The sequence below is a fragment of the Acyrthosiphon pisum genome, chromosome A2, assembly GCF_005508785.2.
Source record: "Acyrthosiphon pisum isolate AL4f chromosome A2, pea_aphid_22Mar2018_4r6ur, whole genome shotgun sequence".
Taxonomy (NCBI): Eukaryota; Metazoa; Arthropoda; class Insecta; order Hemiptera; family Aphididae; genus Acyrthosiphon; species Acyrthosiphon pisum.
Genome location: NC_042495.1, coordinates 46,952,742 through 46,965,819, shown reverse-complemented (window position 1 = coordinate 46,965,819; position 13,078 = coordinate 46,952,742). Strand labels below are relative to the sequence as shown.

The 13,078-nt window shown below is 27.2% G+C and overlaps 1 protein-coding gene across 5 annotated transcripts in view; it reads right to left on the bottom strand.

Annotated features, from left to right (window-relative positions):
* Positions 1 to 2,521: 2,521 nt before the first annotated feature.
* Positions 2,522 to 13,078, bottom strand: part of LOC100167874 (glutamate receptor ionotropic, NMDA 2B) — a 190,643-nt gene continuing 180,086 nt past the window's right edge. Inside the window, exons 5-19 of one of the 5 annotated variants that reach the window (XM_001943650.5) lie at positions 8,971 to 9,154; positions 8,168 to 8,309; positions 6,982 to 7,211; positions 6,745 to 6,892; positions 6,498 to 6,681; positions 6,314 to 6,423; positions 6,135 to 6,250; positions 5,809 to 5,932; positions 5,565 to 5,725; positions 5,178 to 5,359; positions 4,881 to 5,119; positions 4,607 to 4,797; positions 4,464 to 4,544; positions 3,969 to 4,070; positions 2,522 to 3,298 (exon numbers count right to left, since the gene is read on the bottom strand). In XM_001943650.5, coding sequence (XP_001943685.4) covers positions 3,253 to 3,298; positions 3,969 to 4,070; positions 4,464 to 4,544; positions 4,607 to 4,797; positions 4,881 to 5,119; positions 5,178 to 5,359; positions 5,565 to 5,725; positions 5,809 to 5,932; positions 6,135 to 6,250; positions 6,314 to 6,423; positions 6,498 to 6,681; positions 6,745 to 6,892; positions 6,982 to 7,211; positions 8,168 to 8,309; positions 8,971 to 9,154 — 2,240 coding nt within the window. In that variant the 3' untranslated portion in view covers positions 2,522 to 3,252. Of the gene's footprint in view, positions 3,304 to 3,968; positions 4,071 to 4,463; positions 4,545 to 4,606; positions 4,798 to 4,880; positions 5,120 to 5,177; positions 5,360 to 5,564; positions 5,726 to 5,808; positions 5,933 to 6,134; positions 6,251 to 6,313; positions 6,424 to 6,497; positions 6,682 to 6,744; positions 6,893 to 6,981; positions 7,212 to 8,167; positions 8,310 to 8,970; positions 9,155 to 13,078 lie in introns of all 5 variants that reach the window. The other 4 variants (XM_029489795.1, XM_029489794.1, XM_029489797.1 and 1 more) reach the window with 4 other exon arrangements.

The window sequence follows — 13,078 nt, the reverse complement described above, 5'->3', positions numbered from 1 at the left end:
TTCAAATGGAAAAATGCAAGTGCAAACAGATAAATAAATAAATAAATATAATAAATAAACAAACAAACCGGTTTCCTTCGTCTCCAAAATCAAGTTAGATTCTTATATATATAGATAGATTAATATATTATTTTATTACCTTTATATTATAGGTGCTCGTATCCCGTATTGGTTACCTATTCTTATAATATTATAGTTACCTATATTAGTTGTATCGCACATTCGAACAGTTGTTTATTAAAAATATGAAAAGATGATATAGGGTAGGGGAAAGAGTGATAAATTGTTGAATAAAAGTTGAATACTATTATATTATAATCCTTATTTATTTTCCAACTCTCAGTTCTCAATTTAATGTGCGTCTGTGGCACTCTCTGTGCAGAGTGCAGAGTACAGACTGCAAAGTAGGTAGGCGTACTATAATACCGTCACATGTCACAGCCGTTATTTTTATTTTTGAGTACGTAACGGTATGTGTAAATACGTTAGATTTTATTGTATACAATTATTAAAATGTTCAGTATATTCAAATTAAAAAAATCAACGAGTACTAAAAACGAAGATGACCCAAAAAATTACTGTTTATATTAAATTTTGGTTTTAGCGGACTTTTTGTAACAACTAAATTGCAGTGAATCTTGTAAGGGGGATGTGGTGGGCTTTGCCCTCCACGTGTTATTTTACACTTTGGTTTTGTAGGACTCTAGCAGTCTAGCCCCTGTTACTATTCAATCCTAGTTACGCCCATGGTCGGGACACAGTATTTTAGTCCCTGAGATAAACGGAAGCACAGGTATTATTGCTAGTACGATAGCGTAACACGAACTGAGAGAAAATAATTTTATTTATAAATATATATGTTAATCAAGTTTCATACTATGTAATATTAATTAGCATATTTGAATTTTCAACCCAGGTTTTAAAAAACTTTTCTACAATGTTTATATCAAAATAATAAAAAACAATTATAACGAAAAAACTTGATATTTATTGTGGTAACGTCGATAATTTATATTTTATTATTTTTCTATAATTGTATTACATTAAATAACAATAAGTAATCAAAATGTCCTTATGGTTGGCATTTAATTAATTAAGAAATATATTTTATTTTATTGATCAATTTTGTTTAAAATAAATAAATGAATTCGTTGAAATTAATATGCTTTGTAACAATCTGTAGGCTTAATAAATAATTTATCTATAATAACTTTTTTTGTGCACTGTATAAATTACAGTGAATATATTTAAAGATTATACATTTAATATAAAACAACAAAACAATAACACAACAAATTAGCATATTATTTATACAAATCACGTTCTTAATAGCCTAATGCTATTATTAGGTATACACCTATAAATAATTTAAACTGAACAATTATTATAAATATTTAAATTTTAAAATATTACTAATACTGTAAACTTAATCGAAATACAACATGTACTTAACAATGAAACAGTAATGATATTTTATTTCATAATATATTATATTCGTAACAATAAAGACATTTTTGTGAAGAACTATCTATAAATTTCCAAGTTGCATATTATAATTAACAATTTTACTACATATGTAAATTGTATGCATATTTTAATATAATATTAGGTATGTAAATGTATAATATGTTTTTTTTTATTAATTATTTTTAGTGTAAAAAAAAACAATATTGCTATACTATTGTATTATCATATACTCGTATAAAAATTGGTATTATTTAAAAGCACCAGCAGATAGCAATATTTGTTTATAAACAATAAACTGAAATTGGCTTAAGCTAAGTGACTAAGTTGATAATATGAAAAAAAAAATGGACGTTTACTTTTATCAACACGAATTTAGCTAGGTATTGGTTATTATATTATTTAGTATAATGTTTCAAAAAGTGTATTCAATACAATAATATATACTAGATCATATCAATTTATATCATAAACAAATGTTATTAACTTAACAATATTATCATAGTTTTTTTTTTTTGCAATGATCTTTTTTTGATATTTTTATAAATTGAAGTATTTTATTTATTAATAACTTGTACTTAACATTTATACATTAATAATCTTATAGTTATTAATTAAATTAACATTTTGACAGCTAAAAGGTTAAAAAGTATTATTATAATTATTATGATATATCATGAAATATATTTATCTCAATTTTGATAAAACGGAGCTTTAATGTTTATTGATAACTTTATTGATATAATTATTTTTATTGAAATATATATATTTTAATACGTTAAATGTTTTGAACACACAACAAACAACGACCTCTATTTAGTTCGAAAGCACTAAAAACAACAAATCTACTACCTTAAGTAGGCATTTAATTAAATATATATATTTATTAATAGTACCTATTATAGTAACTTGTTTTGCATATATTGAAGATGCTAATTGTCGGATAGTTAATACATATTAATTGTTTTTCATTTATATCTAACTATAAAACATGTTTATAGTTTTTATTAATTTATATTTTCATTCAAATATTTTAAATAACATAGGTGGTATAAAATAAATAATTATAAATTGGTATGTATTTATATTATAATATTTTATTATTATAAACAACTAATTTTTCTCGTGTCGTTGTATTTATCTAATAAAATAACTAGTTTGAAAGTTGATATTTTAAACTTATACAGATAATAGTAGGTTTAATGTGTATTATGTTAGTTATATTTACACAGTATTCAATAGAGAAATAGAACAATAAGTTTAAAGCAATATACAATATTACACGATTTCATTATAGGTAATCAATAAATAACATTATATGATATTGAGCGATCCAATATATTATTGTGATGATTTTGCGGTTGAATTATAATGAAGTAGGTACTTAACTTATTAAATGTATGTGTGTTATGTGAAAAGGGTATAGTTTCTAATACACGTAAAAGATGAATTTTTAAGTTCAATAAATTAACATAAGAGCAGGAATGAATGTCAATTGAATGGTGAGAATAACATTTAAAGTTGAATGACTATTACATTATATTGTATTATATTATTGTCTTTTAAAAACGGTTAAAAAATATTATTATTTCTATTTATTTTCTTTGATATTGAGCTTTTTTTCCATGTAAAGTTTCAGTATCTATTTCTCTCCGTACGCTTTTGACAGCGACGCAAAATAATAATAATATTATTAATACTTACATTATATACTTAAATATAACTTATTTTTATTTCACAATATTGATTCTAAATCTATTAATGAAATCAGATATTTTGTGGATGAAATTACACGTCGAACAAAATCACAGAACTGTCTCCATTTCGGCGATTTCTGTCCTGAAAATATGGTTTACAGTTGACAGCAAAAGTGAAATAATAATTGTAATCAAATTAAATTAATTAATACACCTCTATCTACACTCACATGTATATATTTATATAATGTGAAACCTCCTTTAATGGACACATAGAATATCGTTAATTGTTTAGGGAATAATCTACAAACTTTCTATAAATTAAGCCAACTGAATAGCGGACACACCCGAATAGTGGACAAAATTTCTTCGATTGAAATTGTCTAGTATTTAGAGGTTTCACTGTATATATAAATAAATAATAGAAGAATTTATTTTATACAAATCTAATAAAATAAAATAACCTATTATATATTTTGTATAAGTAATTTAAACTATTGATTATAAGTGATAAATATATTTTTTAAATAAATTGTATATTGGTAATAATCAATTAACTAAATTCTTATTTATGATTTATGAAGGATAAAAATGAAGACATATATTTTTTCGATTAAGTTGCACGTTAAAATATCTTGATTTTATTTACTATTTTCACATACATTCTTTAAAGAAAAATTACGTATAAGTTGTGTTACAATGTCCAATTGATTTTTGATTAATTATTGTACAATCAACAAATAGACGATACTCACTAACCGTTAATATGGTATGATTTATTACGTAGGCAAATATAAAATATTTTACCTGACTGGTTCATGATCATATCTATTTGTGTATTCTGTTGAAATAATACTGGGTCTCACTAGGTCACGTTGTCTTAATGGCGATGCTGGTGAAAATTGATATCTTTAAAAAAAAAATGTGATTATAGGTAACATTCAATGGTGAAAAATACACATACGTAGTGATAGCTAATTGTTTAATGTTAGATTTGTCTTTACATAATTAACGCACATGCTTCTAACTATTTACATTTAAATAATATTATTATTTATCTATTTAGCGCGTCAAGCAGTATAATATTATAGTGTTATCAACTAGGATCATTAAAATATATTTCTTTTTTGATGTATTGGGCCACCTAACTACCCGGTTCTAGAAATCTATAAGCTTTGATTAAAAGCTTCAGTTTCAATAATTATCTTACCCCATTGCCTATACTAAAATTTAGCGCTGCAAAGCGATTTCGATGATCGTCTACCTATCCTATATTTTTTTGTTTGTTTTTTTATCTCTTACTGTTTTTTATCCGGGTATTTATCGTGGTTTTCAGCGATACACTGAAATAGCCTAGCGGAAGGTGACATCGCTTTCTTCCTCCTGACGACACAAGTTTAATTTTGTTCAAAATGTCCTGATGACACTAAAAATATTATTTTTACCTTTTTTCAGATTTGAGTTTCCTTAACTCTAGCTCCTTTTCCAACTGTTTCATTTTAGAATAAGTGCTCATCAGCTGATTTCTGAGCAACTGGTATTGTGAGTCACAAACAGCATCCTTGCAACGACGGAACTTTAGAAAGTCTTGAGCTTCAAATACAGCACCACGAAATGTTAACGATTTACCCATGCTCTATAATAAAATGCGTAAAAATATTAGTTACCGCTGCAGATTTCTGAGTTGGTATATTATATTTTGATAATATCCAATATTACCAAACTTATTAGAGCACAACATCCACCTTGATCAGTTTTTGCTAACTTTTTTCTGAAGAAATTGAAATATAAACATTCCAATAATAATATTAGAGCTGCCAATAATGTACCACCCATCAACAATAAAAATGCTGACAAGAACTGTTCTAAGGCTAGAGGGTCACTAGTAGCATTTTGATCATGATCATCTGGTTTACATGTACCGGTCATCCAAAATCGTTGTAATCTTTCAAGATCACCTAAAAACACATATATTTTAATGTTTTTTAACTTCATTATTTTTACTGACTTTGTTACCATTTTCACGGAAATCTAATAGTCGCTTATTAAACATTTGAACATATTTTGAGTTTCTTTGGAATGCTATAGCGTAACCAGTTTTCGCATACCATGAACCGACGGTCAATAAACGGCAATCATCATCTTGTGTTACCAAATAGTCAAGTACTGTACCATCATAAATAAAAGCATCAAGTTCTCTAAAATAAAAAAAAATTTAAGATTTACGTTTTTAGGGTTTTTAAATTATTCTAATGTATAAATTTATTTAATTTATTCGTAGTCTTAAGTGTTCACATTTAAATAAATATTTCATAATCGAAATTTTATTTTTTATTAGTTTCATAGTAAATATTTTGTGTTGTTAGGTACTATGAAAAATTTAAATTGAGTTAAATTACTTACGCAGTTAATAATGAGCTAAGTCCTTCTTGTACTGTAGATCTATTAAAACTTTTCATGTAACTAAACATCTCTGGAAAATATTTATGAATAGTTGAATCAATATGAGAATGTGGCACTGTACCAAATTTAAACATCGGCTTGTGGCTATGCGGTTTACTGAGCTGAAAATAAGTAATTACATTCCAATGATTAGTTACCGTTATTTATGTTATATACACATGAACCAAATACCCTAATTACTTACCCTATAATCATCGATTCCCATAAAATCGTAATATTCTTCCCGAGTTATCATGAACGCAGCTAAATTTGCAGTGTATATAGCCAAGAACACCACAGCAAACATAGCCCATATATTTGTCATAAACCTAAAGTAACGTGTAAATAATAAAATATATTTTATTTGTCATGCCAAAAGTTAGCTAAAGTACTCGAATAAATAATAAATATTATTATATTTGTCATTAATCATTATTATAAGCAATTACGATATGCCATTAAAGGGCTAGTTTATAGTTTTTATTTTATATTTGGTTTATTAATGGATAATAATTATTCTAGTAATCATACCTGGACGTTATACCCTTTGGTATATCCACTTGTACTGCCGCTTGAAATAGAACTGCCCATATAAGCCAGTATGTTCTAAATAGAGAAAATCTGTGATTTGGAGCTTGGGAAACGGACTAAAATCAAATTTAAAAAAGACAACATAAAAATTCAAATAAACGTACTTCATAAAACCATACTTTCATATCAAATCCAGATGGACTCATCCACTCAAAAGCAAATATTGAAAATGTGGCCGCTTGTATTGCTACCACTCCTACCAACATCCACGACGCAGTATCAAATGGTTCTAGTTTAAAACATAATGAGTTTAATTTGCTGGTAAAATATTCACATTTCGATTTTAAATAAATTATACTATACCCAAAAATGCTGTGGGTGAAATGATACCAGTTCGCTTGGTGACAGCTATAGATATGCCAGTCTCCATAAATGGAAGACTGAAATCGACTACTGATTCTCGATCTGAATTTATCATTAATGAAGTCATGACCATGTCAGTTTTTCTGTTCACTAGTTCTGATATTAAACCATTCCATTTTCCATTCTGAAATATCGCAAAACAATAAGATACATGATGCGAACATTATTTAATTAAAATGGTGCTTACTTCGAGTGTTCCCCATTTACCGTCTTCTACTCTAACAAGTTCGTAAGTAAATCCCAAATCTTCAGCAAACTTTTCTAACAAATCGATACAAAATCCGGAACAGCACTGGTAATAACTACTGTTACGTTTGGCTTCAATGACGTCCAGCCTATAATTCAATATCAATATTACTACCTTCTATAATACTCGTATTCATGGCATATTATAAATGTGATATGATTGTATTAAATTATATACCCCTGCGTATCTTTTCCTCGAGCGATCCGGCATAAAACACCCCTGTTCATGCTACATTTTCCAGTTATTGGATCTGGTGGTGCAAGTGTAATGTAAGGAGCTTCTTCTAAAAATGTAATTCTTAAATTAAACTTTTCTGGCACTCCTTGAGGTGGAGTGTGACTATCTCCTGGCCACACGATGTCTTTGATATAAAGGCCTTCACGTTCCCAAGATTTCCAAACTCCAATCTACAAAATGTTTCATTGTATTTATTGCATAAAGAAACCTTAATCACCATATTTTATATTTTGACAGCTGACTTGCTCAAAATTTGGCCAATAAAATAAAAAAAGTGAGCAATATAATATGACTTTATATAAGTTTATAATTTATAGTTTAATGCACTCCTATTATGTAATCAAATACAATCAAAAACTCATTACCCATTTGTTGGATATATTAAATTATATTTTAAACAACTTAAACAATGACAATTTAAAATATAAATTATTTATCTACATTTTAATTTGTAACTTGAGCTTATTTATAATGGTTCACTGTTAAATTTTCCTATTAAGTTGTTATTACGTTTTGTTTCTTAAACATAAATAGTCGAATAAAGATTGTATTTCAAATAAAAACAGTTATCATTTTTGTATTATTTTCCTTAAAAATAATTTGTTTGGAATCAAATCCATAATCCGTACTGAGTTTACAATTTTAGAGTTGTAAATAGGTTACTGTCTTGAATGGTTTGAAAAAAAATAATTTTAAGATTTCGTTAATATAATAATAATAAAATTCATATTATAATACATTTTATATGACAAATATATAATATTTATAGTAAATATTTATTTTATTATAATAGTTTTTAAACTGTATCATAGTTTTAAATTAATTTTAGCTTAGCGCACTATTCGTGTATTATTTTTACTTACTGGAGTTCTTAATAATATTATAATGATAGAATATAGTAAAATAATTTTTAAATTGTATCATAACTCATAAGGCACACAAACAATTCATGGTTCATAAATATACCTTCCATCGATGTTTTTCAATGTTTATATTTTATAATTATTATATTTTATTATTTTAATTAGCTACTAAAATATTGCTCATGATACTATAATGTAATAATTAAACATTAATTTGTTTAGCGTGCTAATATTAAGACTAGTATACATTTGTATTTATTTACCTCTTCCCAAACAAGTGAATTTCCTACTCCAGGTCTCAAATTCATGATTTTCAGTTCTGCGGATTTCAGAACTCCATCAGCAGTGAACTCGACTTTCGGTTTGGCTGGTTCTGTATGTTCGACACTAACATTTCTTAAATACCTAAACAACATTACGATTTAAAATCAGTTAGGTAGGTACTTTATTTATTTTCTAAACACAGTTTTTGGTAGACACGTTTAACTAGCAAATTTTTGTCATAAATTGTATACGAATATAAGGTGCATGCATTTACCAAATACCAATTACGAAACTAAATGTATAGGGATTTTGAATTTTATTACCAGAATATTACGTCTTTAAACCACAGCTGTAAATTAATTTTATCTCCATAAAATATTATGTAGGTAGTTTATGTAATAGGTATACAGAAATTTAAATTTGAATTACTATGATTAATTTTAACGACACTGTAGAAAATTGTAAAAAGGAATTGGTAAGAGTATATATTATTATGGCGACAAGATGGATTTAATTTATTGTCCTGGTGAAGGAATAGGTATACCGAATATGGATTAGGTCATTCGTCAAACGCTTGTTCTACCTTATAACCTTATAATAAGTGTAAATTACAGTTTCCCTAATTTAAAATCGTTAGGTAATACAAGTAATATAATTATTGAAATAAAAAAAATATTTAAACATAAAAGTTTAAACCATACTGGACTCAATAATTCTACTACCTATATACTTAATTAATATAATTATTATATACAAATACACGTGAAATAGTTATTGTTTATTATTTTATTAATATACGAACTTGTAAAATTTTTCACCGGTGACCCAACGTGATTCACCTTCACCCTCACAAGATAATTGTGTTGTAAGAGTTTCGTTTATATTTTCGGGGTCGTTGACAAAATCTTCTACACCATGTGCAAATACTCTTATGGCTGTAGTTATTTCTTTTACCAAACTATCACTGCTGGTATCAAAGTGCACTCCTATAATTTAAAATAAAATGTTTATAGTAATATTATGATATTTTTTTTTTTAAAATTAACACATCAGTTAATGTTCTTGTATTTTTTCATAATTACAAATGCTAAAATTTATAATAACATAACAATACAACCAGTGTCGGACTGGCTCGAAAAGGCCCAGTCCACGATTTGGAAAAAAGGGCCCCTCAACAGGCAAATAGAAAATGTTTTATTTAGCCCTAAAAAAAATACGCACCTAACTAAAGTTCAATCATTCGATATATTAACTGGTTTTACTTTATTTTCAATATAGAATTTATATTCCGTGTACCTATTTTCAAATACTAAGACATTTTCTACAGACCCAAAGTAAATTCACTACAAGAGACCCATCGGACTGTTTTTATTACCAGACATGGGATATCCTACCTATCCAGGTATCCAATTGTGACATCTGTGACATCAAACATTATAAAGAAAAACACTGATTCAAATTGTGTCAAATTGTGCACGAGTACAATACTTAATATCAAAATATATAATAATTCAGTTACAATCAAGCCCAAATTAAGACATTTAGAGGCCCAGGGGCCAAAGTTTTAAATGAGCAAAAACTCATAGTAATAATAAATTATTTGGAATAATGCACAATTTCCTTTAAAAATACAAATTTTTGCCAACTTTCTTCTCTGTTTTTACTTAATAAAAATAATTAGCACATTTCTGGTTTAATTGCGTATGTCAGTTGATAGGACAATTAAAAAGCTTTAAAATGAAAATAAAATTACGTCAAAATGTTGAAAAGTTTTGAAGATACCTACCTATATAAACAAATGCATTTGTGATACGCACGGTTTTGATAAAAAAAAAAAAGTAAATGGCTCATAACTAAAAAAATAAAAAAGTTATATTCAATCTTTAAAGGATATTTCTTCATCATTTTTGGTATATATACTTCTATATGACGTTGGCCGGTCACTTCACGATAGATAGATATTAGGTAAATAGCAATAAATAATGAATAATGTATCATTTTATTTATAAATTATAATTTACAAGCTTTTTTCCTAGCTAAATAATCATCTATTTTTTTTAGATGATTTATGCAGTGTTATAATATAGACTATAACGAATAAATCAGAGGCCCCTAAATAAATTCTTATTATCGTGGCCCGGGGGGGCCAACCCTTAATTCGGGCTTGGTTACAATCAGTGATAATGCGAATACCAAGTCATACTCTTACAAATGTATACAACATAACAAAAAACTGTTTTGCGCGGGAAGGAACCGAGAACGCTACAGTCATAACTAAGAAAAGAAATTTTCACCACATAAAAAAAGAACTTAGGCTGTGTAATATCGTTTTTATTTTTTCGTTATCGGAACTTCAAAAAAAGTTATTAAAGTTTGAAAAACACAAATAGTAATGGATTTTAAAACAATAGGAACTTTTTTCGTATAAGTAATATCAAAAAAATAAAAACGATATTGCACAGCCAGTTCTCCTTTATAAGCGGTGTAAATTTTGTTTCTTCGTTATGACTGTAGTCTTCTCGGTTCTTTGCCGCGCCAAAACGCTTTTGATATGCTATTGCTATGCCGTACGTTTGTAAGGCGGAGACATCACATGCGGGTGCGACGTTCTCTTAAAATCCAAAACAATTTTACACTATTTATAATCAATGATACATACCTATTTGTATATAGACAGCTATTAAATTCGTAGAATGATAATGTCATTATTTTAATAATTATTGAGAGCTTCTCAAGATTGTAAACAAAAATATGTTTTCTGATTTGAAAAAAAGTTTATTTCGTATTTCTATTTACTCTAAACGAAAAATAATAATAATAATAGGTACAAAATCTGGGGTCCCCAATTACCATAAAGAAGCCAGGGTCCCGTCCGCAATTGCGGACTAGCGGTCCGCGCTAGTCCGACTCTGAATACAACAAAAATATAATGTATACAATATACCAAGTAATATTATACGCGTATATGAAATATATATATTATTTATTATTATTATTAAAATAATAATTACAAGCTATACATAATTTTATATAATAAATAATTTTGTTGAGTGAAATAGCGGTGAATATAACTCGGAATACCACCCGACAGGTCAAGCCAGCAAGTCTCTAGGCCAAGAGTGTTCCAATCCTCTTTGAGGATTGTCAGGGATTGCCCTAGAAGACAGTCTTTTTATTAGTGGGTTAGTGTGATGGGTCCGTTTTGAGTGAAGTGAAAGGAAGCGGGATTTAGTCAGATGTGAAAGTGTAAGTAATTTTAGGTCGTTGTTAAGATTGGCGTTTTTTATGTAGCATGGGGCAGATACGATTTGACGGAGGCATATGGACTGGAAGACTTGTATAGTACGTAGGTTTGAGGGTTTAGCTGAGCCTCATATTATCTGGATGGCGTATGCCCGCGTATATGAAATATATACTTTTAAGTTTTAACACTTGTGTAAGGATCACGTAATATTTTTTGATGAAAATCAATTAAAAAAATTCAAAATTTGATGATGTACACCTTTGATAATTTTTTGTCATATAACAATGCAAATACTTAATGATGTAATTTGCTAATTTGTATTGTTTAATTTATTTTAATATTAGGAAAGACATATTATATTGATGTTGATTAAAAAATGTATAAATTAATAATTGAATAGTGCATAATTAAGATAAATTGACGTAAATATTCTACAAAGTAGAAGTTATTATCGTACTTCTCAAGTTGCATGGTCACACAAACAACTCATACCGCAATGGAAATACTAAGATGTTTCAGAATTGACCATAATTTAAAAATAATATAGATATATTATTTTATTACAAACTAATTATTTTACAGTTTTACTCCGTTTACAAGCATACCTATGCTTATTGGATGAGCTTATACAAACATGTTATCAATGTTCAGTTTTTAAATTTTTATTTTGTTAGCTAAATAATATATATTATTATTATTATTAAAATCTAAGACAATAATGCAGTATATGGTACTTATGTTGAGAGTTGTATTTAAGATTTGATACAAATATGGTCGCCTAAAACAAAAATGGTCAAATACATGAAAATAATAAATACTGCATGTTAATATAGTATTATTGGAGTATATATATTTAAGTCACTTTATTAAAAGGTTCACAATATACCTACTGAAAAATTAGAGTCGTCGTGCTATAATATACACATGACAATATGACAAAATGTTTGATAGTCACATTAAGCGAAGATTTCATCAATCACAATATGTAAACCAAATTAAATACTTTGTAAAAATAGTTCAATTATTATCCCTTACTAAGGATCCCTCTTTTATAAATCAAGCGAAAAATCAAAAACAAGCCTTGAAGTGAATATACGAAGTTGTTTTTTGAAACAGACTTATTGTAATAGCACAATGACAACCTCAAGTCTAATCATACGCTTTACGGTACTGTAATTTTGGGATTCTGTTAAACCTTCAAATACAAACTATTTAAGCTTTTCTATTCATCTACCTACAAAACATTACTAAAGCTTCATCTCTATGAATTTCTCCGATGATATACTTTATTATAATTTGTATTTATAATCTAATATTAAAACAAGAAGTGAAGGTGCGTCTGAATGATTCAAACATTCCAAACTAAACTCAAACATAAACAATTTCATATACATATATTCTAGAACTGTCACAGACTCCCAGATAACCCAAGATATCAGAAATAATTAAACAGGTAATTATATGTTAAGTTCTCCTTGATTCAAATTTCAAATAGATATGAGATTGAGACATCCATTCAGCTTGTTTAATTACTATATGTATAGGTACAAATTTTTTCTTTAAATCTATAATTTAAATTAAAGTGACAATTCTTTTTAAAATACACAAATTATGTGTTCTATACATTTTTATTTAATAAATTAAAAATAGTTTTCAGGTTTTAAAT